Source organism: Gopherus evgoodei, chromosome 12 (genome assembly GCF_007399415.2).
Source record: "Gopherus evgoodei ecotype Sinaloan lineage chromosome 12, rGopEvg1_v1.p, whole genome shotgun sequence".
Classification (NCBI taxonomy): Eukaryota; Metazoa; Chordata; order Testudines; family Testudinidae; genus Gopherus; species Gopherus evgoodei.
This window is the reverse complement of record NC_044333.1, coordinates 37,325,347-37,351,156: the sequence shown is the minus strand read 5'-3', so window position 1 is coordinate 37,351,156 and position 25,810 is coordinate 37,325,347. Positions and strand designations below refer to the sequence as shown.

The 25,810-nt window shown below is 57.9% G+C and overlaps 1 protein-coding gene across 11 annotated transcripts in view; it reads left to right on the top strand.

The window, feature by feature from the left end:
- Positions 1-25,810, top strand: part of GSE1 (Gse1 coiled-coil protein) — a 355,568-nt gene that overhangs the window by 291,730 nt on the left and 38,028 nt on the right. For 10 of the 11 annotated variants that reach the window (XM_030581352.1, XM_030581354.1, XM_030581356.1 and 7 more), the window contains one exon: positions 7,240-7,458. In XM_030581352.1, coding sequence (XP_030437212.1) covers positions 7,240-7,458 — 219 coding nt within the window. Of the gene's footprint in view, positions 1-5,574; positions 5,730-7,239; positions 7,459-25,810 lie in introns of those variants that run through there. The other variant, XM_030581357.1, reaches the window with a different exon arrangement.

Here is a 25,810-nt window from a genome sequence, read left to right as displayed (position 1 = left end):
TGTGTCCTGCAGCCCCCAGCTGGAGGGGTGAGCCCTGCTCTGTCTGTCTGTCTGTCCTGCTGCCCCCTGCCTGAGGGGATGAGTTCTGCTCTGCGTGTGTGTATCTGTCCTGCTGTCCTCTGCCGGGGGCTGGGGAGGCGTGGAATGATCCTTGCTCTATGTCCTGCCAGGTAGTGTGTGTGTGTGTGTGTGTGTGTGTGTGTGTGTGTGTGTGTGTGTGTGTGTGTGTGTGTGTGTGTGTGTGTGTGTGTGTGTGTGTGTGTGTGTGTGTCCTGCTGCCCCCTGCTGGAGGGGGATAATTCCTGCTCTGTGTGTCTCCCCCCCACACACCCGGGAGAGGCATATGGGGGGTGAGCAGGACAGGGAGGCTCAGCTTGCGAGGGCGGGCAAGGCCCAGTGCACCCAGCTCTGGGGCGTCCTTTATTTGTTCACAAACATTTCTTTCTCCGGTAATGAAGAATTACCGAGTGGGGTGATTAGGTAATTCAGGCCGCCAGTGAGCTCCTGTGAGGAAATGCGGAGGCCTGCTGCGCCCGGCATTCCAGGGTGTAATTACCCCAAGGGGGGTCGTCAAGGGGGAAGGGGCGGGATTGGTGCTTGAACTGGGCTCCAGCAGAAAATTCATTGAAGCTATTAGCTTGTAATTACAGAACAGCGAGGCAGCAGGCCCGAGGTCTGGTGTCTGCGCAGAGCCAGGGATGAAAGGAAGGAGTAATTATGGAATCGGCAGGAGGCAGGCAGAGTGCTGATTAGTAATGCTTCTTGAACCATTTATTGGGCAGGGGGGTGCGGTGGGATACAGATGCCATACTTAATGGAGGAGAAGAGGCTTGCTTTCTGTCCGCTGGTGCCCTGGGACAGCTGGTCTGGCTCTGTGTGAAAGGGGGAGTTACTGATTAACCCGTCCGGGCTCCTTATCGTTGGGTGCCTTGCAAGAAGGAGGGGTGTGGCAGCAGGAGCTGTAATGCTCAGGGATCTCAAAGCACCCTGCCGAGGTCAGTCTGTGACATTCGCCCTGCGGGGCCTGAGGAGACACGGAGACAGGGCTGAGTTGGCACCAGGACCCAGGAGTCTTGATTGGTGCCTCCCCCATCAGCGAGTGTGTGAACATGGCCTCGCCCGGGAGGGGAACCGGGGTGAGTTGCCAGCCCTGGAGACGGGCAGCTTCATTAGAAACGTGACAAAGACAGCAGCGACCATCTGCTCCCGAGAGAGGGGGCTCGCCTCCAGGCTGGCCCGGGCTTCTCTGCTGAGATGCGCTCAGGGGGTCTGCCGTGGCATGGGACCCACCAAACGTACCGCGCAGGCCACTGGGTGACCCTGCCACTCGCGATGGATGTTAGGAGTCTAAATGCTTTGGAAAACCTGGGGTCTGCGGCGCTGCAGCCTGGCTCTGTGTGGAGCCCCCAGAGGCTGAGGTGATGGGCGATGGCTTTAGGGAAGGGATGGCATTGAGAGGGTTCATGGATCCAGAGCACGAAAGAGCTGCTGTTTGACATGCTGCATGTTGGTTTAGAACAGACATTTCAGGGCTGCAGCCCCTCTTCCCCCTCCACCACCTGCTCCCTCTGGCTCAAGCAGGTGCCATAAAAGGCAGGAGACCCCTTGCCTGGCACACGCCGCCCCCACAGCCCTCATCCGTCAGCGCCCTTCCCGCGCAGGCAGGGTTTTATTCCCAGCTGTTAGGATAATGAATTTACATGAGCTGATCATGTAGACAAGACTCCAGTCAATGGCTGAGAGCACAGAAGTTAATAAATGCCTCTATAATGAGGGCAGAGGCAAGGGGAGAGGCAGAGAGCTCGGGCTTGCTGGGTGTCTCTCAAGGCCACTGGGCCCCAAGATTAATAAATGCTGAGTGACACTCCAGAACCGCCGCCCTCCCCTTCCATCTTCCCCAGGAATCTGGCCACTCAAGTGCTTGGCTTTCTCCCTGCCTCTTCCCCATCTCCTCGCAGACGTGCAGCAGCTGCTCCTGCACTAGTTCTTGCCTTCTCAAGCATCCCTGTTCAATGCACACGTAGGCCCCCTGTGCGTGGCACCGTGCCTGGAGACCTGCTGGCTGTCTGACTGCAGTAGGGCTCCGTCTCATGAGGCATTGAGGAGCTGAAGAGGCCAGGGGGATGGGGAAGAAAGGAAGCTGGAAAGGGCTTTTGTTTGGTTTTTACATTAGAAATTTGTCTCCTGTCCAGCTGGGGAGTCTGTGGTGACCGGAGAGCGTGTGACAGCCAGAGGGAAAGCTGGACGGCCACTGACCTGAGTGCTTGGCCGTTGACACACATCTTACTCCAGTGGCCAGTGAGCATGCTGGAGAAAGGAAGTCTTGGCTAAAGATTGCTCCCTGCCCCCTCAGCCCACGTGCTGTGAGATACGTCGGCTGCTCGCCAAGGGCAGCCCGGTTTGCTGTGCCGAGAAGGCAGAATGGCACAAGCTCCAGGGTTTCACAGGTCGCCTTTACAGAGCTGGCTAGAGCCTCAGGTGATGGCCCAGGGCCAGCTGCAAAATGGAACCAGGCCTCAGCCAGGCGGTAGTGGAGACAGGTCTTTCCAGCCCGTATGGGAGCCTGAGGTGCCATCTGGGTATTGTGTTGAGTGGGGAAAGGCTCTGAGCCAGACCTCGCTGAGCCTGCGTGTGGAACGTGCTAGGAGGCTGGGCCCGGCTGTTGTTCCCACCCTGGGTCTGGAGCTGCCACATTCTCTGGGCTCCCTGGTCCCGTCGGTTGGACTGTATCCCCGGGAACCCAGTTGCTTAGTGCCCCAGAGGCTTGATTAGATGGGGCCTTCCTCAGATGGAGACAACCTCAGAGCTGGGCCGAGGGGTGAGGCAGCACCATGCAGCTGGGACAAAGCGCAGCCACCCACCCTTTGTGCCCTCACTGCCATCTGGCCCCCTTAGCACCCAGCTGCTCTGCGGCAGAGCTCTGGCTGGGCCTCCGATGGGTAGGGCTCCTCTGGGCAGCCCAGGAGAGGGAAAGTCCTGGGTGGGGGGTCTCCCCTGTGTGTGGAAGATTCCCAGGTTGGAGAAGTCCCTTGGGGGGTGCCAGGGTAGGGGGGGGAGGGTGATGCGGGAGCTGTGGATTGAGGTGATTTGGGGGAAGCTGCGACGTGCCCCCTGGGGTCACATCAGTGCCAAGTTCCCTCTGAACCCAGCGGCATTTTCCTTGTGTTCCCCTTTCTCCCCTCTCCTGCTTGGGCACCTCCACGCCCAGGAGAGCCAGACACAGGACTTCCCTGGCGGTGCCGCCGATGCAGGGATGGCAGCATGGGGCAGAGAGCCCAGAGGAGTTTGTTGTGAGGCGACACACGCCCTGGCCTCCCAGTGCTGATGTGGGCTTTCTGGTGCTCCACGACCTGTTCTGAGCAGGGCCACCGGGGGGGAGGGAGCAAGTGGGACAATTTGCCCCGGGCCCCGCATGGTCCCCCATGAGAGTTTTTCGGGGGCCCTGGAGCAGGGTCCTTCACTCGCTCCGGGGCCCTCGGAAAACTCTCACGGGGCCCAAGCCCCTGGAGCTTCTTCCGCTCCGGGTCTTCAGCGGCAATTCAGCAGCAGGGGGGTCCTTACGCCCTGGGACCCACTGCCAAAGACCCCAGGCCCCCTGAATCCTCTGGGGGGCCCTGGTTCTGAGTGCAGGAAGGTGGCAGTAGCTGTCCCAGCACTTGAAGCCCCTGGCTGGCCTCCTTCTGACTGTCTAGTCTGATCCGTGCCCAGCCCCAGAAGGGCCAGAGAACTTCCCCCGGGAGTCCTGCGACAAACCAGTTCTGTCAGGTGCGGTGGTAACGCCCCACGGCCCCGTTTTAACCCAGAGCTCTGGCTGGAGCTACAAGCCAAGAGAGCAGCCAGCAGAGTAGGTCTGACTTCAGTGAAGAGTGTTTGTGGGCGGCTCTGATGAATCACTCCCTGGGCGCCGGGTGGCTCCCGCCAGCCTATCTGCCAGAGGCAGAGAATCTAGACCCTGGCCCTGCCCTTTCCTGGGCAAATGGGGCCTGGCACAAGCTGGCAAGAGCCTGCCTGGCTCTGAGCTCACCCAGTTACCCCGGCTGTCCTCCCCTTGCAGCTCTTCTTGGCACCCTGTTGCTGACAGGTGAGCTAAGCCCTGCCCCGTCCATAGCGAGTGCTAAGGCAAGAGGCCGTAATGTGGGGGGGAGGTGCTGGGCAATCATGCCGCAGCGAATGGGCCAGAGGAAGGTCAGCGCGGGCCACGTGGGCCCCAGTGTCCGCAGTGACACTGCAGCGCAGGGGCAGCCCCACACGCTAGCAATGTTCTCCTGGTGGGAAGGGAGGGCGAGTGACGGTGGCTGCAGGAGTTGCATGGCTCTGCCCTGTCTCTAAGACCTGGGATGGCCAGCAGCTGCTCTGCATCAGGGAAGGGTTGTGCCACGCGGTTGGGCAGGGGTGAGAAGAGAAGTAGCCTGGATGGACGGTCTAAGGAAAGGCTTTGGACCCCCTTGCCCCCTCCACCGTCACCTTCAGCTTGGGGTTGGTGCCTTGGGAAGGCGAGGGAGGCTGGGGGATGGGGGGCCAGCCCCCCGTTGGTGCAGGTGACGGGGATACAGGAAGGAGAGGCAGTGCAGGTGCTGGTGAGTTGCTGGTGGTTGTGGCTGGAGCACCTGTTCCTGGAGATGCACAGCTGGCGCTGAAGTGCAGTGGGACCCGGCATAGGGTTCGGGGGGGGGGTGCTCAGTGAAAGGGGCAGTTTGGTGTCGCCCAGCGGGTGCAGGGCTCGGAAGGGCCCAATGGGGCAGGACTTCAGAAGAGCTTCCTTGGCTGTTGGTGTTCCCGGCCTCTCTGCAATGGTCACAGGCCCTTCACCTCCTTAACCTTGGATTCCCACCTGGCGCAGGGCGCGGGGGCGATGAGCGTGGATGTTTGTTCTGCCACAGAACAATTCTTTAGACCATGTGAAGCCTGATGGGCAATTTCTGCCTAGACCTGGGATGGTAAAGGGGCTGCGAGTCAGGATTGAGGGGCATTGGCACAGCTCTATGCGTACTGGGGGAGCCCAGGCCTGGATGACTAGCAGGGGCATTGGCAGAACCACCTGGCAGCCATGGCCCTTCCTCTTTCCTAAGCTGTATTTGAGTCCATTCATTCCCAGCTGAGCAAGAAGCCCAGAGCAGGGCGATGGACTCCCAGCTCGCTGGGTGTCAGTGTGTGGGTACCCAGCCCCCTTGAGCGACCTCTCCCCGTGTGCTGCTCTGAGCAGCAGCTGAGGGCCCCTAGCCCCTGCGTCTGGCTGAGCAATTGGTGGTGCAGCTCGTACTAATTCTCGCTCAGCCCTCGCAGACTCACGGCGAGCGCGGTGGCTCAGCCCGCTTCTGGTTGCTTTCTCCCTCTTCCGCCTTTAGCAACAGAGCGGAGGACACGGAGGGGTCAAACGCCTGGATCAATGCTGCTTCAGACGCGCTCAATAGGGCCTGCTGCTGGGCGCTGCGCTGACAAAACACCACTGTTATCTAAAAGCGGCCCTGGATATTACAGATCAGCTGGGGCCATGTGACTTCGCGGCAGCTGTTCGGCTGAGAGTGTCAGCCTGGTTTCTGTGGGGACCAGCGTCTGTGTGCCGCTGCTTTGTTAGATAAGCTCTGAGCGCTCGCTGGGAAGAATGGGGTTTCCCTGAGCGCCGCTCTCTTTTATAATCCATCGAGGGCTACAGACGTTAAACCCAAAGCCCTCGTGCCCCGCAGCCCCCAGCTAACGGAAGCCAAGAGTCACCTGCTGGCCTGTGCTCTGTAAGCTCTTTGATTCTCTACTCTCACCTTTGTGGGGAAGGGGCCCAGCTGACCTGGGCACCGGGTGGGCGTTTGATTCATTATTCTGGGGCTGGGTTTTGGAGGAGGGGATGGGAGAAGGGGCCATGCTTTGTGCGTCTGGCGCCATGCGATTCCACAGGCCAGGGGGTGGTTGGGCCCGTCAGGCAGGAGGATTTCAAAGACTTTCTCGCCTTCGGCTGAAATCCTTGTCTATTTCTCCCACTCCCGCGGAGCCAAAGGGGGAAGCCCAGTTGCTCGCTCAGTGTCCGATCTTGTGAGTCCCAGTGGGATGGTGAAATCAGAACTTAGATTCACAATTTTTGTTGTCTCTGATTCCCTCCCCTCCCACTGGATTTCGGGAAAAGGACTGAAAGTCCAACAGCTCCCGTTCCAGCAGATCCTAGGCCGGTGTAGCCTGACCCCAGGCCTTCTTCCAAGATATCCGCGTTTGGGATCTGGCCCCAATCATCTGCCTGCTGCTGCCTCTCCCCTTTGGGCAGGTCTGCTTCTGCTTTCTTTGGAACCTGGATGGCATCAGTTTCTGCCTCTTCCCCCTTCCCCTCGCTCGGCTGCCCGTAGCTTCCCCCAAATGGGCTTGTTTGTAACAGCAGTCTACTCCGGGGAGTCCGCAGTGCGAGGGGAGGGGGCACTCGTAACGCGCGGGGTCAGCTGGGCTTGTATCGGTATTGATGTGGCAGGCGGGCTCCTTTTGGAGCTGGGACGCTGTTGACGTATGGAGTCTTTGATGCAGTTCTGTGTGGGTGGATAGGATAGTCCAGTGGGTGGAGCACTGAATGGGGATTTGGGTCCAGTTCCTGGCCCCTCCACAGGTTTTTGGCTGAGTCGCTTTCCTTAGGTTCCCAGGAAAGTTAGGAACCTCACGAGCTCTGGGGCCCGGGGCTCATGGTCTCTGTCAGATGGGGGCACCGTGCCCTGTGGGAGACGCTCACATGCTGGAATGGGAGCGCCCTGTAGCACCCAGAGAGACCAGGGAGGCAACTGGCCTGAGTGGATGGTGAGCTATGGTGATTGTACATGGTTGCCCCCTTAGGCTGAGACAAGTTTGGGGGTGCAAGCAGAGAAGGCTCCCAGCCCTCGCCGGGTGCGGGCTTGGGCATCTCCCTTAAGAGATGCACCTGTTTCCCCACTACCACCCAGGGCTGGCCTTGCTGGGCAATGGGCAGCCGTGACTGGTGACCAGGGAGCTGGGAGACTGGGCTTCAACTGTGGGCAACTTTAGTCATGTCCCCGTCCCTCGTCTCCCCCTCGGTAAACGGGAGAGCTGCCTTTGCAGGGTGCTTTGAGATCTGCGGCTGGTTAGCCCTGCGTAGGTGCCAGGGGTGGATGGCTGCTGCGCTGCCTCTGTCCGCGCCAGGCAGTTGACTGCTGTCGTCTGCCCCGGCCTCTGTCCCTGCGTGCGGTAGCGAGCCTCGGGTGACTCGGGCGCCTTCTCTCCCGGTGATCTGGATTGTTCTTTTCATTGTTTCAGGCATGAGCCATGAGCCAAAGTCACCTTCACTAGGAATGCTCTCCACCGCGACCCGGACCACGGCCACCGTCAGCCCCCTGACCCCTTCTCCTCTCAATGGCTCTCTTGTGCCCAATGGCAGCCCGGCGGCCAACACCTCCTTGTCGGTCCAGTCAGCGCCTTCCTCCAGCTTCGCTGCCGCCCTGCGCAAACTGGCCAAACAGGCAGAGGAACCCAGAGGTAAGAGAGGAGCTGAGAGAGGGGCCCTTGAAATGATGCCCGGGGGTGGGGGACAGACCCCTCGCCCAGTCCCGCTCAGAGCATACCCAAGATACTCACCGAGGGCTGGAGCTGACCCCAGGCACTCACAGCAGCTCTCTTTAGGGAACCCCAGACTTCAGGACGAAGCCGAGTGATTGACAGTGGGGGTCAGGCAGGGATTTCCCCGTCCAGCCCTGTGCACAGCACCCGCTTTGGGAGGGTGTCGGACGTGGCTTGCGATGATGGTGTTACTCTGCTCTTCTCGAGCACCGTTCATCCCCGGATCTCAAAGCGCTTTACAAACCTGAATCAAGACTCCCAATGCCCCCCAGTGAGGCTAGGTTAAGGGATATACAGGGATCATGTCATCCTGTGCTAAAATGCAGCCTTTTCTGGGGTGGTATGTAACTGCTGTTTATATAAGGGTCGCTTACCCAGTACTGAAATGCAGCCACCTCTGGGGTGGAACACAGCTGCTGTTGCACAAGGATTCCCCCACCCCCCATGCAGTCACCTCTAGGATGAAATGCAGCAGTTTTTTATACAGGGGTTGCCCACCCAATGCTGAGATGCAGCTGCCTCTGAGGTGGGGATTAGCAACTGTTTGTGCAGGAATCACCTACCCAGTGCTGAGATGCAGCCGCCTCTGGGGTGGGGATCACCTACCCAGTGCTGAGATGCAGCCGTCTCAGGGGTGGGTTGCTGCAGCTGGAACAGCACACAGCAATGCTCTGTGCAGCAGTTTGGGACAAGGAGGGAAGCAGTGTTTGTCTCGCTGAAGCTGAAGGGGATACTGGATGGGCAGAGAGTTACTTACCAGAGACCGGCAGGACGCCGGGGTTAACAGCCCCACTGCTGTGATCTCTCAGGGACTCAGGAGCATGGTTTCATGTGAGACAGGTGTGGATGGGATGCTTGGCAGGGCTTGTGCAGATCAGTGGGGTGACTGCCTTGGAGCAGGAGCCCAGCAGGCTGCAGGAGCCAGGGCTGCGGATGCTCAGGATCAGGCCCTGCATCTGAGCGCAGTGTCTGTCTTTGGGACTGGGAGTCCTGTGCTTCCTCGCGCCTCAGGACTACGGCAGGGCAAGGGCACAATGCTCTGAGCACAAGAGGCCAGTGCAAAGGGCTCCACAGATCTGGCAAGGCCAGCAATGAAGTTGTGGAGAAAGGCGTTACTGCCCGTCACCCTAGCCTCTGGGCATGTCCCCATCGTTCGAAGCCAATCCAAGGCCCACTCTGACACTGTTACCTGTCCCCACCCCTCACTTAAAGTCCCTTCCTGATATTAACGCAGATCCAGCGGGAGGCTCTATGCCCTGGGGCTCAGGCTGAGGGCACTCCGATCCCAGCTGTGAGAATAAGGTGCAGGGAGAGCCGTGGCTGCAGTTACTGCTCGCTCGACACACACATACGAGACTCTGCTCCGCGGGAAGCTCAGCTCGTATAGAGCAGCCAGCGTAAACCAAAGCCCTCCCCTGCTGCTGTCCCCGGACCTGCCGCCCACCTCCTCTCTTCTGCCTGCGCCACGGGGAACACACAAGGCCTGGGCCCCTGGGCGGCTCTTCCTAGCCACGGTGCAGTGCCCAGCACCTATGGGGTGGAACAGCGCTGCAGAGCCCTGGCGTGGCACCGCGCCACCTGGGGAGCAGCACTGCACCTGGCCTGGCTGGCTCCGGCCTGCCCACTCCCCGCACCGTAACCGCAGGCCGGGTTTGAAGGCTGTAGCTAGGCCAGGAAGCTGTTCAAGGACTGCGGGAGATTGTGGTCATGTGTGATTTGCCTTTGCCAGCCCCATTGTGCCCCATCCCCCCCCCCCCCCCCCTTCAGGACCTCTGAGGCTGCCTTGCCGTCACTGAAGGCTTGGCTGGCAGACCTGTACCCGCTGGAAATGCAGCTTAGACTGGCCAGAGCTTAACCCACCTGCCCGAACGCAATAAACTAGACCAGCAAATGGGCTTTTGTGCCAGGCTCCCCGCTCTGCGCTGGGGCCTGGCCAGCACAGCTCTGTCAGGCTGGGGGGTGGCAGCTTTTCCGCACTCCTCCCCAACAGCCATGCAGAGCCACCGCCCTGTCCCTCTGCCTCCGTCCCTTCCTGGGCCCTGGTGCCTGCCTCTCGTGCCAGCCCAGCCCAAGGTGGCTGATGCCAGGGCCTGTTTCCTTGTCTGTGTGCCAGCCTGTTTCTCCCGCAGCCCAAGTGTTCCATAAATCCTGCCAGCCCTAAACCTGTCACATAAACTGTCTGGCAGGCGCCTCTCGCTTGGCAGGGCGGAGGAGCTGGCAGCAGGTTTCTTTTTTCCTGACCTCCATTGAGTTGTGGCTGAAGGAGCCACCTGGGCGCTCTCAGGGAGCGGTGCTGAGCCTCCCACTGGTGGTGCTAAGCAGGCGCTCACTGGCTGTGGTTGGCAGGACAGGCACCCACGGCCCTCGGGGCTGTTTCCTCGCTGCTAGGTGCAGTGTTCAGAGGGGGGAGCGCTGGCAGGAGCTCTGGGCAAGGGCTGTTGCTCACCCCGTACCCCACTGGGCAGCTACCCCCTGGCTGGCTGGTACAGAGCGGTGCCTTCCTCCCACATGTTCCGTACATAGCAAAGGGCCTTACATTTGGGTCAGAAGCTGCTTCCGGTTGCCCCCCTGGGGTCTGGCCGTTGGTGCAGCCCATTCTCGAGGGGGCCCAGCTGTGGGTTTCAGAGCCAGGTCGGATTGTTCGGATCCAGGGTTTTGGGCCTGGCCTGTCTGGGGTCCCAGTCAGCTGCAGCGTGGCTCCAGGGGTGGGGACCAAGGAGAGACCCTTGTAACATTCACTGCGACTGTGCCCAGACTTTGGGAACAGCACTGTGGAGAATGAGGTTGATGACCCCCCGGGGTGTGAGTGGATTGTAGGGCACTTCCCCATGCCTCTGCCCTCCCCTCCGAGAAGCACTCCGCCTCCTCTGCCCTCCTCCCCAAGGAGTGGCTCCTTCCCTCCCCAAACTGCTGCACGGCCTGCTCCCTCTGCTGTGTTTGCCCAGGGCCTGCCTGGATTGCAGGCCCATCAGCTTTGGGACCACATCCCTGTGTCCCAAGTGCCTGGCATGGGATCAGCACTGACCTGTAAGTGCCCTGTGTCCAGACGGCAGCTGCAAAGGCAGGACAAGGAGCCGGGCACGAGGGCCTTCTCCCCCCGCTCTGGCTAGTGCGGAGCGGCTCTGCGGCAGGAGCAGAGCCGTTTCCATCTCACCATCCTTAAATCCTCAGTGGATGTTTTTCTCTTGCTGGTGATGGGTAAAATTAGCACGAACCGTCAATTGGTCCCCTCCACGGAATCAACCCGGGACTCCCCAGAGGGCTGCATCTCTTCCCCTGTCTCTTTGGGCCTGGCCTCCATAGCCCAGATGCTGCGTGCACAGAGCAGACTTGCCCACTGCTAACTCTCTACCCCAGTCCTGCTCCTTGTATCCCTTCAGCTCATCCTCAGCTCAGGGGGGCAGCTGGGGGGCAACACGCACAGAACTCGGGCACGGCTGCTTGGGGTTGTGGGACACTGAGGAACAGCTTTGAAAAAGTCTCGGTCTCCATAGGACGGAGCCACAGGCCAAACTTACCAAGAGCTCCCTAATTTGCAGGTGCATCTGCTTGTCTCCCCCTCCCTCAGGGTGCGTCTGAAGATACAGGTCCCCACTTTACACATGCAGATGCTGGGGGTTGCACTGGCCCCCTACTGCCGTGGTCTGCACCTGTGGCCAGTCTGTGTGAAAGGCCTGGGGAGCTGGGACGCGGGTGCATACTGTGGATGGTGGGTATGAGATCGCATGGGGAACGCGCTGCCCCTTGTGGCTGTAGGGAGTTTGTATTGTTTGTAGGGCACTGGGCAAGGGGCCGAGTCCCAAGGGGGAGCAGTTTGTGTAGCTGAGGTTGAGGTGCTGAGGCCAGGTCCCTCCCGAAGGGACAGGGTCAGGATCCTGGGAATAAAGCTCAGTGTTCCCTTGTGTGCCCCAGGTCCAGGTGGCACCAAACCCCAGGCCTGTCTGGGGCAGCCTGTCCATGGCCCCCGGGTGCAAATCTTCTGCTGGCTTTCCCACGCATTCCATGCCCCGAGCGGCTTGGAACTCAGGCCAGGGACAGTGAGGGTACGAGGAAAAGCCGCCTGTCTGCATCGGGCTGCACCCCCTGCACGGGAGGCCAAACGCCCCGAGTGACCTGCCCTGCTCTGATCACTCTGGGTGGCCTGGCCATGGGAGGCTGCTTCCCAGGGAGCTGGAGAGGCCAGGCTTATTGGTGGGCTTAACCATGGCCTAGAGTCGGGGCTGGCAGGCAAAGGACCCTGCAGAGGTGGGTAGTGGCATTTTGCAGTACCCTGGGAAGCACAGACTAGGGAGACCTCCTGCTGCCCCACACACTGACTGCTGCTTCTGTGCCCACGGGCAGACTTCTCAGGCCTTTAGCGAGAGCCCTTAGCGGACCCCAGCCAGGCCTTAGACTGTCCCCTCCCTGTGCTGCCCCCTCTTCTCTGCAGTGCCCAGCGCCGTGCCTGCAGACAGAGCTCTGCCGGCATGGTAGGACTTCAGCCGGCTCGTGGGTCTGTGCCGTCGCCCATCACTGGGGGGGGACTGTGGCCTGGGAAATGTGCTGCAGCCCATTGGTGCTTCCCTGCCAGCGCCCGTGAACAGGGATGATCAGTCCCCTGATGCTGCTGGACCCGGCTTCCCAGGGAGGCTGGAAGGCTGGAGCAGCCAGGCCGAGCCAGAGCAGAGGGAGGTGCTAGGGCAGAAGGTGAGAGTCTCTCCAAGGAGCTGAGGCAGCCGCAGGGAGGGGGCAGAGAGTGGAGGGAGGGGGTAGCAGTAGGGGGCAGGATGGAAGCCAATGGAGGGTTGTGGGGGAGGTGTCAGAGGCACAGTGCTGCAGGAGGGGCGGTGTTGGCAGGAGGAGGGCATGGGGGGAGCCTCACACCCCAGGGCTGCTAGAACACTCTGTGTCGGCACAGATCTGAGTGCGCAGCCGCCCACACTGGGCACCTGGGCAGGGTCAGGGGAGATCTAGCCACCCCATACCCGCTTGTGGGCTCTGCCACAGTCACAGCAACTGGGGGCAGGGGTAGGGGGAGCCTGGCATGCATGCACACATGCTCTCACCGTCACTGCAGGCCACTTACATGGCCACGATTTTCCTCATCTCATTCTGATAACCCGGAACCACTGCTTTGATTCTCCCTGGCGGTTCCAGCTCCTCCGGTTCTTTGCAGTGCCAGCTGAGCTCTGGCATGGAGTGGCAGCCCGTATTGCCCAGTCACCTGCCCACCGATCTGCAGAGCTGAGCCAACACCGCGCCCCTGGCACTGGGTTTTCTAACCGCCTTCAAAGCCGTGGTCTGCGGCCCAGTCTTACTCCTCTCCGCCTTGGCGAGCTCCTTCGTGTTTTTCACCAGGTGACGGTCTGCTCTCCCCGCTGCTTCCGGGGCTAATGTCTTTCCTCAGCATCGTGTCTGGAGGGGGCAGTTTAAACATTCCGTTCAGATGGAGTGATCCACATGCCATCTCATTTGCCGTCGCCTGAGAGAATGCGTGGCGAGAACGCGGAGGAGAGACGCCGGCCTCCCCCGCATCTCGGCTGCCATGCTTCAGTGGAGTTTTATTTTGCCTAAGGCTCTTCCGTCCCTTCGCTCACCAGCCAAACTGCCCTGCTAATAACGAAGCCGGCGACTGCTGGGTGCCGGCCTGGAGAAATGGATTTCTCTTTCATGGGCTATTTAGCAGGAGCCCGCCAAAGGCGACGCGTGGGTGCTGGCGGGAGGAAGCGCAGGTAGGAATTAGAGGAAGAGTGGAGGGCTGGTGGGGTAGCAGGGAGTGGCAGGGCTTCCTGGCCCCATGCTCCGGATTCTCATTCAGGTTTGGGACCACAGTCTGAGGAAAGCAAAGACCTTTAGCTACCTGCAGCGCGGGTGCCCCCGCTCCCTGTCTTGCCAGCAGGGATCTGCAGCACTCCCCTGCATGCTGGCCTCTGCTGTGGCTGCAATGGGGCATGTGGTGCAGTCTCCTTTCCTTTCACACCCGCCCGCCGGCGTGCCCAGCTTGTTTCGCGCAGGCTAGAGCCCCAGGTCAGGACGTGCCATTCCAGGAGAGGGGCATGCTGGAGGTGCCCAGCCGAATCCCGTTCCTGATCCCCCAAGGCAGAGCTGTCCCGGGCACTCACTCCGTCATTCCAGCGAGGTTTTTCCTTTCGCAGGCACTTGTGGCTGTGCGTTATCCCACCGTGTGTGCGGGGAGGGGTCGCTAGAGGCTGCCACCCAGGACAGCTCTTCTTGGATACTCCCAATGCGCCCAGTGAGCCTGGCCTGCGTCTCGCTAGGTCATTTGGCCAGGCAGGGTTGTGCTGGCACAGTGCGGACAAGGGATCACCTCAGCACATCTCGCCCTCATACCCCCAGCAGTGGCACCCGCAGAGGCTTTGGCCGCCCTGTGGCACCGCTCGAGGCAGTGTGGATTGCAAGACAAGCGCCTGGAAATCTGACCTGTTTCTCCATTGAAAGCCCCTAATTTGGGCGGGAAGCTGCTGTGGCCAGGGGAGCTCAGAGGATTTAAAGGACTTTGTCATTCAAACCCGTGTGACTTAAAGGGAGACCTGGCAACAAGCAAAATGTGATCCTCTAGCTAAAGGGCAGCCGGTGTGGGGTGCGTTAAACAGTGACCACACCCCTGCACACACAGAGCAGGGCTTGTCCCATCCAGCAGGGAGCAGCAGGACAGACGGACACATGCACGCAGTGCCCGGCTGGCCCCAGGGGGTGTGCTGGACACAGGCTGGGTCCTTTCCTCCATCAGATTCCCTCTCTCCTGTTCTGGGCCATATTTCGCTCTTTTTCTCATGGGCTTTCCCTCTCTCTGCCATTTTCTCATCAACTCTTCCAAGCAAGGTGGGAGCCTCGGGATCGTCAAACTTCTCAGCGCCGGGGGGTTGGAAGTGGTTTCAAACAAGCTGCCCCCTGCCAGTAGGAGTCTTCCCGCAGCGCTAATGCAGAGGGCTAGCGGGACAGAGCTGTAGCTTGAGGTTTGCCAGTGGCCTCAGTCAGCCCCGCCCTCTCTAAATGGACTCCCACCCTCTGATGCAGCCAGCTTTGCTCGCAGTGCCAGCTGGCAGGGGTTGGCCTTAGGGAGCGTCTCTGAGCTACAGAGAGCCTTGCCCCGGGGAAACCAGCTTCGGGAGTGCTGCAGGGCCCCGGATCCCAAGGGGGACATCAGGAAGAAAGCAAAGGAAGCTGTTCCTGTGGCCACGAGCTGCCCTGCCCTGCTCCTGGCTGCTTTACTGCAGTTCAGAAAGGTCCCTGCCCCACATTCCTGCACAACCATTGGCTCAGCAGTTTTCTCCAAGCCTGACCATTTTCTTCCTTGAGACCCCCCCGGAGCCTGCACCCCAGCCATCTCCTTCTCCTCGTTACAGAGCTTGGCCCCTGCTGGGTTAGCTCCTGCGCCTGTGGGAGTGGCTGTGCTGTGGGCCAGGATCACCACTACCCACTAGAGCTCTGTGACTCTTCCCGGCACAGTCTCTTCAGCTGTCCCATCTGCTACTGCCATTAGCACGGGGGGTGGTGCCACAGGAGTGCCTGTGCACAGGGCAGCTGAACCAGAGAAGCCAGATCCCTGGCCTGCCTCCCTTTCTCCACCCGCTAATCTGGAATGAGCGTGGCCAGGTGTCACGGAGTCACCGGGCGATGCTCTGGAACTGCTCCCCACCAAGCCAGGCAGGACTTTGGGGAGCCTCCTCTCCCTTGGAGCAGACTTGTTCAGGGCAAGAAGCTCACACAGTTTCACCTCCTGGGTCTCTCCTTGGAGCATTCAGCATCCTCTGCCCCTCCGTGCGCTTCCCACAGCGAGTCCACCCCAGCGGGGTCCTGGGGAAGCCACCGGGTTCTGCACCCCCACTTTGCAGTCAGACGTGACTCTCAGCCAGCCAGTAAAACAGAGGTTTATTCGATGACAGGAACAGGGTCTAAAACAGAGCTTGTAGGTACAGAGAACCGGACCCCTCAGCCGGGTCCATTCTGAGGGGCAGTGAACCAGACCCCCCACGTCTGCACTTCACTCTTCATCCCCAGCCAGCTCCAGACTTAACAACCACTCCCAGCCCCTCCTCTCTGCTCAGCTCCTTTCCCGGGCCAGGAGGTCACCTGATCCCTTTGTCTCCAACACCTTCAGCTGGCACCTTTGCAGAGCAGGGGCCCAGGCCATCAGTTGCCAGGAGACAGAGTGCCAGGCATTTAAGTGCACTGTCCCTATGCTCTTCAGCAATCACATGCCCTTATCCCACCACCTAGATATTAAGAACTGCATAGGGGACACTGAGGCACCAACACAGTATTCAGAGGAAACATCAAGAACATTCCCAGTTCGTCACACCAGGTTATGGAGCTAGAGCATCAATCCTATTAGCGTAGCGCTGGTCGCTGCCCTTCCCTTTGTGCCAGACACCTCTGGGCCACGTGCTGCCAGGGCCAGCCCTAGTCTGGAGAGGAGACGGACATGGGCAGAGCCCAAGGGCTGGGCCATTGCACCGCACAGAAATCCTGGCTCCTTGGGAGCATGTTCGGGGCTCCTCTGCCTTGGCCAGGCCCGTGTAAAGAGCAACGCGCCAGTGCTCAGCAGCGTGTGGATGGCGTGTGTCAATCGCCAGGCCCCCTCCTTCGGCGGCACAGTGTCTCCCTGCCGCCCATTTGGCAGCCCATCTGTTTTATTGGGGGGGGAGGTTCAGTAATTGCGCATCATTTGCGCTGCCAGCAGAATTTCTCACGGGGAAGGGAGTGAAAAATGCAGACAAGCTTCAATCTGGCTGCTTGGGGCTGTGTCTTGCGACGGGGGAAGGGAGGGAGCTGTGGGCAGCTGGTGACAGAGGAGATCTCTGTGCCCGGCCGTTTGTCTCTGCTTGCTGCACCGTAACATTTTCCGCTGGCCGGCCTAGTGCCAAGAGGCAAATCTCCCGAGGACACTGCCACGAACACAGAGCGAGAGGGGGGCAGGGGGTGGGGGCAGAATTACATCAAGCGGCCGATTGGCCTCTGAAATGTGGAGGATCACCATGGCAGAGGATTCGTTAATAATTACGGTGGAAATTGCCCAGCCTTCTAGAAGAGAACATGAATTCTACCTGGCGTAATGGGCTCTGGTCTGTGGGTCAGCAACCCCCACATCCCCCCCACCCGCACACAAGGCAGAGAATCAATTTGTAAAATGCTGTATATTCTGCCGCCCCATTTTCCTCCTCTGTCTCATTCTCCTCAGCCATGTCTCGCTGCTTAGCCATCAAAAGCAACATTAGTAGGTTCTGACATTGATTTCCTGATGCTTAAATTTTTCTCTCGCACGCCAGTCATCCTCACCAATGCAGTCATTTTCCTTTGCAGCAATATACAAAGATCTGCTCCAGCAAATTTGGTTCATAATAAAAAGCCACACATTTTCTCTGTTGATTTAGATTTAACTACTGTATAATTTGATTGCAGAATCTTTTCCCGTCTTCAGATTTCCCCGCCTGCCTGGGTTTGTGAGATGGATCATCTCCTAGATGTATAATATATGAGATTATCTAGCTCGGGAGGCTTTGGCGGGGAGAGAAAGGGGATTGTGTAGAACAGGAATGTGGCATTAGGAAAAGCTACGGGTAAAAAGAGCCCTGAGCATCAGTGGGCCTTTGACAAGTGGACGCAAATTGGTGTGTTTCCCTGCTATAATGCTAGAGGCTGCGCTAGGTTAGTGCACTGATCTCTCATCTCTGGAGAGCTAGGTTCAGATGTCGGTTAGATCACTGGAGAAATGAATTTGAGTGGCTCAGTCCCTAACAGGAGTGGCGGAAGATCCCTAAAAGTGTAGGGGGTGGACACCAGGGCCCGAACTGTGGCCCCGCCTCCTGTGCCGCCCCTTCTCCCTGAGGTCCCGCCCCCACGCCACCCATTCCTCCGAGGGTCCACCCTCACATCGTCCCTTCTCCCAGAGCCCCCCACCCTTGCACCGGCTCTTCCCCCGAGGCCCTGCACCTCTTCTACCCAAGACCCCGCCCCCAGCTCGCTCATCTCCACTCCTCCCCCGTCACTTGGCCTTATGGTTGGTTGGTAAAAAGTGTGAGGGCCATGGCCGCCGCGTTCTCCCCCTACCCCAGTTCCGGCATCCCTGGCCCCTAACAGGTGTTTATTCACATCATGAAGCCACCTCCTGATTCTGAGCCGTGGTCGTTTTCTTCTCAGGGAAAAGCTTGGGAGCTGCAGGGCAGGGCTGAGGTGCACTGGAAGAGCGCGGGAGGCTATCTTGCAGGTCTCTTGCACTCCAGCCACACAGCTCTACCCAGTACTATTCGCTTTCATGAGCATCAAATTCACCCACCCAGTTTCCCGGGAAGCTACCCCCCAGTCGCAGTACAAAGAGCTCTGTATGCCAGGTCTAGCAACCCCCTCCTCCCCAGCTCAGCTGGAAAAGCTGCCAGAGCCTTTGGAGTAGGATTTTGTCTCTCCTAGTCAATGGCTCGGCTCAAGCTGAAACACGACTTTAAGGGGAAAACAAGAGCTAACCAGGGGCGCCGTGCCCAGTGGGGATTAAAGCGACATGGTTTCTCTTGCAATTTCTTTCTCTCTCATCTCAAAGGAAGAGGCCAGGCAGGCTCAGAAGCTGTGGGAAAGGCTTGTGTGTGTGAGCAGCCACTCTGGGAGCCAGCCGCATCCAGAAACAGGGAGCTGCTTAACACAGTTATTGATATCAAATGGATGTTAATTGAGTTCCGGGAGCTTGGAGATTCAGTGCAGAGTTCAAAGTCATTTCCCCCCCGCCCTCGTTGCTGCTGTGTGAATCTGTTAAAGAGATATTAACCTCCAGGAAGGATGGGTTTGTCAGTGTGAACTGGAGGGCCATGTCAGAGCAGCCCGGGCTCTTAGCACTCGGTGTTTGTCCATGACAGACAGCTATGCTGATCTAGCGGGTCAGACGTTGGCCTGCAACTCAGGAGCCCTGGGTTCTGGTGAACTGCCAGGTCACCTGGGCAAGCCATTTCCCTCTGTTTGCCCTCCCTCTGTTTGCTTAGATTGTAAGGTGGATGGGCAGTGTTTGGGCAGCACCTGGCGCAGCAGGGGTCGGGTCTCAGCTGGAACCTCTGGGTGTTACTGTAACACAGATGATCAACATCATATCTGAGCCCCAGGGCCTGGGCTATCCAGAGCCACCCCCATGATGCTGCTGTTCTCCAGGATAGAGACTGCCAGGTCCATCCTTGCTGCGTTGCTGGCTCAGCCAGATTGCTCCGTTCTACAAGAGTAAAGCCGTCCAGGGATCCGTGCTCAGGGAGGTTGGGTACAGAGGAGGGTTCCTGGGGGCTCACCAAATGGAACTGGCTGAAGACAGGGCCTGGTTCCGATCTCAGTCTCTCTGCTATGAACCCAGAGGGGCTGCGCTGGCCGCTGGGGGCTTGTGCTGCTTTTACAGGACGTCACTGTGGCCAGAATCTGGCCCAGTGTGCTCATCAAGCCAGGCTGATTTCCAGCCTCGCCCAGCCCCAGTGAAATGCTGCTGGGTTCCTGCAGAGGCCTGCTTGCCCATTGCTGTTTCTGCCACTTTTTAGGGCCTGATCCTGCCAGGTGCTGAGACCCTCCCAGGTGCTGAACACCCGCATCCCCCTGGAACCCACGGCTGCTTGCTGAAGAAGCATGGCATGTGCTGCGAATTGGCAGGAGCAGGCCACATCAATCTAGTCCTGGGGAAGGATTTCAAGGGAAGGGCTGTTTTTGAACGGGGCATATCCTCAAGAGCATGCGCTGCCGTGTGTCTGAGCTGGAAGGAATGGCCCGCGGAGTCACTCTGGCTGGTTGGGTGTGGGGTACGGTAGTGTCATCCCAGTGTACCCCATAAGGCTTTGCCTGCACAGCCCCCTCGTGCTCCCCGGGCTCTAACTCGCTACGGCTTCCCACGGGGCAGGGCGAGCCGACCCCCACATCGGCCCAGCGATCCCTCGCCTTTAGACTGCAGGTTCCCAAGGACCCCTGCAGCGTCTCCATCCTTGCGAGGATCGTGGGGCACAAGGATGCAGCCGGCGCGGCACACAAAGGGACCCCCAAAGCGCCATGGTCCTCATGCATGGCCATGCCGGGCAAACATCAGTACGGGGTGGAGAGGCCCAGCCTGAGCAAAGCCTAGAGAACTTTGCCTTTCCAGGAGAGCTGGGTCAGCCCTGCTGGGTTCTGAGCCTGTCAGATGTCAGACCTGCTGCATTAGGAGCTGTCCCAGTGGGCTTTGGCTCAGACCCAGACCCCCCGAAGCCATCTCTTCACTGCAGAGCTAGCCCCAGGTGTTACCCCTCTGCACACACAGTCATCTCGGCTGGGATTGGGGGTTTGGCCAGAGCCCAGGTGCTGCTTTCACTCAGGTGGGTAACCCACCCGCTTTGCAGAGAGGACACCGGCCGATAGCCCTCCAGTGTCTTCCCCCGGGTGGCCAGCCAGTGAGATGAGTTCTCCCCCAGCTTGCTGGCAAATGATCATTGAGCGGCTCAACTCACTGCTGTGCTGGGAACTGGGCGACGCGCCCCCAGAAGCCCTAGCGATACGTGCAGGTGAGTGTAGCACCAGTGAGGACGCCGTAACTCGGGTGGGGCTTTGCAGGGGGGCTGCTCACACTCAGGCTAGGCTAACCCAGCGCTCAGACCGGGGTGCCGATCAGACCTCTCATGGTATATTCTACACATAGTTCAACCGAAGCATGGAGAAGTTAAAGACTTGTCCAAGGTGACGCCGGGGACTGATGACTGAGCTGGGCATGAATCCAGGCGTCCTGATTCCCAGGACCTTGCACTATGCACCGGACAGGACTAAGAAGCTGGAAAAAGAGTGTGTCTTCAGTGCGCCACATCGTTTGCCAGCAGATAGTGACTAGTTTTGCCTTTAATGCGAATGCCTCCCAGCTGTGGACGGCTTTGCAAGAGGGGAGGGAAGAGACACTGGATGGCCTGTGTCATGGTATAAACCCCCACTCTGAACCTTAGCGTCCAAAAGATGGGGTACCAGCATGAATTCCTCTAAGCTCAATTACCAGCTTAGAACTTGTATCACTGCCACCAACCAGGAATTCCAGTGCCTGGTACACTCTGGTCCCCCCAAAACCTTGCCCGGGGACCCCCAAGACCCAGACCCTCTGGATCTGAACACAAGGAAAGTAAACCCTTTCCCTAACCGTTGCCTCTCCCAGGCTTCCCCTCCCTGGGTTACCCTGGAAGATCACTGTGATTCAAACTCCTTGAATCTCAAAACAGAGAAGACAATTCACCTTCCTCCGTCCTTCTCTTTCCCCCTATCAGACTCTCCCTGAGAGAGAAAGTAATCCTAACACAGAGAGAGAAAATTAACCTCTCTATCCCCCTTCCCTCCTTTCTCCCCACCAATTCCCTGGTGAATCCAGACCCCGTCCCCTGGGATCTCACACCAGAATAAAAAAACAATCAGGTTCTTAAACAAGAAAAGCTTTTAATTAAAGAAAGAAAAAAACAGTAAAAATTTTCTTTGTAAATTTAAGATGGAATAGGTACAGGGTCTTTCAACTATAGACACTGGGAATACCCTCCCAACCTAAGTATACAAGTAAAAATTAAAATCCTTCCAGCCAAATACACATTTGAACTCCTTCCAACCAAATACACATTTGCAAATAAAGAAAACAAACATAAGCCTAACTCGCCTTATCACCTAGTACTTACTATTTTGAATCTATAAGAACCTGTACCAGGGAGATTGGAGAGAAACCTGGTTGCACGTCTGGTCATTCTCAGAACCCAGAGAGAACAACCAAACACTAACAGCACACACAAAAACTTCCCTCCCTCAAGATTTGAAAGTATCCTGTCCCCTGACTGACCCTCTGGTCGGGTGACAGCCAGGCTCACTGATCTTGTTAACCCTTTACAGGCAAAAGAGACATGAAGTACTTCTGTTCTATTAACTCTTAACTATCCGTTTATGACAGCCTGTGAGGTTGCTTTTCCGGATGAGTCATTCATAACTCGGACCTTTGCAGTGTCTGGGATGCAAGGTCCGCGACGCCTTTCGTGGCTGGACAGAAATCTGCATCTTTTCTTGCCCAATCAAGGCGTAAATTTATTCCGAAAGGGAGGCGCAGCGAAGAGGGAGGAAGGAGGCACAAAGAAATCCCCAAAGCTCCTCAGCCGACTGTGGGCTTCACTGGTTCAGATCTCTGGTTTTTTCTTCTTCTGCAGGGTCTCAGCTGTTAATTACATTTGCCTGTCAGCCTCGCCTGCTAATCTGCTATCACTGAGCAGAAAGCAGGAGGTCAGACAACAAAGGTGACACGATCACACTGTGCCTCTTGTCATCTCCAATCCAGATTAGTTTCATTGACTAACTCCTGGCTGAATAGCACCAGTTAATTATAACGATCACAAACCCTCCCGTTTAAAGCCACACAGCGAGAATTAAGGTTCTGAAGTAAGACTTTAGCTTCATTAATTGCCCGGCTCATTGTGACGGTATTGATTGTTAACGCTAGCGCGTGCTGAGTAATGGCTTCCCAGCTCAGAGGGGATTAGGTGCTAATTGTTGTTGGCCTTGCGCTGACAAGATAGACCTCAGAGGGTGTCAAATCTGTACCGGCCGCCTCCTTTGTCGTAGGCAGCCTTTCTCTCCCTGACTCTCCCCGAAGAGACTCAGGAATAATTAATAGGGCTTGGCAGCTAATAACGCCTCTCTGCACACCGCCATTGGGTAGGATTCCTCCGCCACTCGCCCCTTCGTTTCCCCCATCCCCGAGCCTGGCCGGATAGCCCCGTGGAATAGCTCTTCTCAACTTCCCAGGCTCCTCCCTGCTGCTCGGCACCAAGCTCCGTGCTCTCTCGGTGGCTCTGAGAGCGTTGCTGGGCTCTGCGTTGCTGCTGTAACTGGAGCATGGGGAGAAATAGCGTTCAAGAGCCCACAGGTGAATTAGGGGAACATCTTATCTTAGAGCTTTATCCTGCCGCCTGTCACCGTGACATCTGGGCACCTTCCACAAAAAACAGCAGTGCTACTGACGTCATGGAGTCTGCCAGGCCCAGATCCACGCCAGACTCCCACTCAACTCACGGCATGGCGTGTCCTTTGTCCTGCCAAGCGGGCACAAGGTCTGCAGGCTGCAGTTCTGAGTTACAAGCCCTGGGATTCAATCCAGCTCTGTGCCAGCCTCATAGCTGAGAGGCGCCTCGTTCAGCTGGGACACCATTAGCGACGTGCTGGGGGAGTCGGACCGAATTGCAGAGCCTTCAGCCCAAGCCGGTCAGGACACCGGATGGCTGAGAGCAGCCTCAGTTCCCTTCCCACCGGGGGAGCAGCCATCTCGCTAAGCCCACTCTCAGCATTGGTGCTAATTATCAAACTGACGTAAATGGATGCAGCGCCATTAACTTTGTTGGCCTTTTGCCCACTTCCCTCTGCAGAGAATTTGGCCCTTTGTTGACTGGCTGAGCAGAGGAGCCAAGGATTGAACGAGCACCGGAAGTGGTACCCCCGCAGGTCAGGGCTGAAGCACATTGGCAGAGCGACATGGGGTCATTGCAGCTCACACTGCTCCTGCGTCTGTCTCCTCGGCCATACAGCAACATCTTTCAGGAGCACAAAATTCACACATCCCAGAGCTTGGCCTGTCCTTGCGCATTTTTACATGCTAGCAATTTGCAGTGAAGCACATGATGAGCTCTGTGTGCCCTAGTTAGCATCCCATTTGTATTTCCGTCCCAGCCTCTCCTTTCTATACGCGTTGCTCTCGGTACTTTAATTCCATTTCGGAGGTTTTATTTTTCCCTTGCAAATATCACCGGCATCCCCAGGGTGGGTGTAATTTAAAATACAGATGTATTATGCAAATAATGCCAGAGCCTTGCCCAAGGGTTACAAAGAGTGACTCAATTTATCCCAATGCCTGCGTCTGCGAGCACCTGCGCTCACTCAAGAGTAACTTTTGCAGCCTCGCCTGAAAGTGTTGGCTAATTTTTCTTGAAAGAAAGCGGTCACCCTCTCGGGTCACTGTGTCCTCGCTTGTGTGCCACGACAGGCATCCTTGGCAGCGGGTGCTGGCGCCACGCAAGTGGCACTCTTTGTGCATGCTCGGCATCCTGATCCTCCTTTCCCATCTCCAGTGCCAGAGATGAATGTCCATGCTGCTCAGAGTCAGCCAAGCTGAGAGCTGGAAAAATTCTCATGTCAGCTCAAAGCTGGAATATCAGGACTTTGCATAAAACATCTGTAGTGGCTCCAGCTTTGCCTGCATGGAGGATGGCGTACTGTAGGCTGGGTGTCCCTGGAAAGGACACACGTCCTCGTACAGCGTGTTATCAGCCACAGGGAGTTACTGAGTTAAATAGTATAGAAGGTTTTAAAAGGGACTGGAACATTTTCTGAGCAGCGATAAAGCTTGTAGTTCTGTGTGATAGTCTAATCTCCATGCTTCAGGGTGTGGGGTGATCACTGCGGGGGTCAGGAAGGAATGTTGTTTCCTCGTTTACCTAGTATGGTACTGCTAGCTGGGTTTGTTGTGAGGGGGTTTGTCCTCCTCTAATGCCATAGTCGTAGTCCCCTGCTAGAGGGTCAATAGGGGAACTGAGAGGCTGACCGGGAGAGCCAAATCTTAAATGACTAACTGTGACGAACTGGGAATATTCTTAATGTTTTCTCTGAATACTGTGTTGGTGCCTCAGTGTCCCCATGGCAGTTCTTAAGTATCTTGCAGAGCAAGAGCCAGTGCACCTAAATGCCTGACTCTCTGTCTCCTAGCAGCTGATGGCCTGGGCCCCTCCCCTGCAAAGGTGCCAGCTGAAGGTGTTGGGGACAAAGGGATCAGGTGACCTCCTGGCCGGGAAAGGAGCTGAGCAGAGAGGAGGGGCTGGAAGGGGTGGTTAGTCTGGAGCTGGCTGGGGTCAAGGAGTGAAGTGCAGACGTGAGGGGTCTGGTACACTGCCCCCCAGAATGGACCCGGCCGAGGGGTCCGGTTCTCTGTACCTACAAGCTCTGTTTTAGACCCTGTTCCTGTCATCAAATAAACCTCTGTTTTACTGGCTAGCTGAGAGTCACGTCTGACTGCAAAGTGGGGGTGCAGGACCCGGTGGCTTCCCCAGGACCCCGCTGGGGTGGACTCGCTGTGGGAAGCGCACGGAGGGGCAGAGGATGCTGAATGCTCCAAGGAGAGACCCAGGAGGTGAAGCCGTGTGAGCTTCTTGCCCTGAACAAGTCTGCTCCAAGGGAGAAGAGGCTCCCCAAAGTCCTGCCGGGCTTGGTGGCGAGCAGTTCCAGAGCATTGCCCGGGGACTCCGTGACACTAACCCACCCTATTTGTAAGTTACTGCAGCCTGCTGCTAAACTCTTGTTGCTGTGCTGGGAAGGGCTCAGTTATCCTTGCTGAGATTTGAACCAAGGATCTTCATATCCGAAAGCAGCACCTTTGACTTCCGAACTACAGGAGTAACTTGGTGAGCTGCTGGTCACAGTAGCACTCGCGTCCTCTGCCCCCAGGACCTCCAGCTGCCAGAGGGGATCTCATTGCACTGTGTTGGATTAGACATGGCACCAGAGGACACAGAGGGGCTGCGAGGAGAACTGAGGCACGTTATAGCCTCCCTGTTGGCTGTGTGAGAGAACTGCCTTGAGTGCGGTGCTTGGGGACAGGGTGTTTGCGCAGGCTCTGGAGAATAAGAGCACGATCGGGAGCAAAGGCTGTTAGGGGAGATATTCTCCTCAGCTGTCACCACCCCAGCTGGCTGTTCCTTACTGGAGGCTGGTGCCGCTGGCTGCTGTGATGTGAGGCCGCATCATGGAGCAGCCCCAGTGACCCCTGTCTGAAGGCTCAGCAGAGCTGTCTGTTTGAGAGATGGTTTTTCCAAGTGCTCTCAAGCCCCCGCAGTTGGGCAGAGGACCTTGAAAATCCCTCCACCACATTAGGGCTCATGGGGTGAAAAACCAGGGTCCTTTGGAGGCAGTATGTCAGGGACTCCAGCTCTCCCATCCCCCCAGCAACGGACCTGCTGACCAAATGTGCCAGGCCCTGGAGGAGAGGACAAGGGACAGGATCCTCATGCACCGGCCCCTGTCCTCTGCCAGCATCTGGCACTACTGAAAGCCGGGCAGCTGCCCCGTTTGCACAAAGATGCCCTTGGTGAGTGACTTCAGCCTAGCTTGTCCTCGAGCATGGAAGCCCTCTCCTGGCTGTAGTGCTGGCTGGGCCGGACGGTGCTCTCCCGCGCTGGCAGAGCCGCCTGGGCCCCGGAGGGTGGGAGGTGTTGCCAAGCTATTCCGAGGGGACTGATGAGAGGATCCATTCTGGGGCATTTAAACAGCGTATGGCAAAGCCTTTTAACGCTGAGGA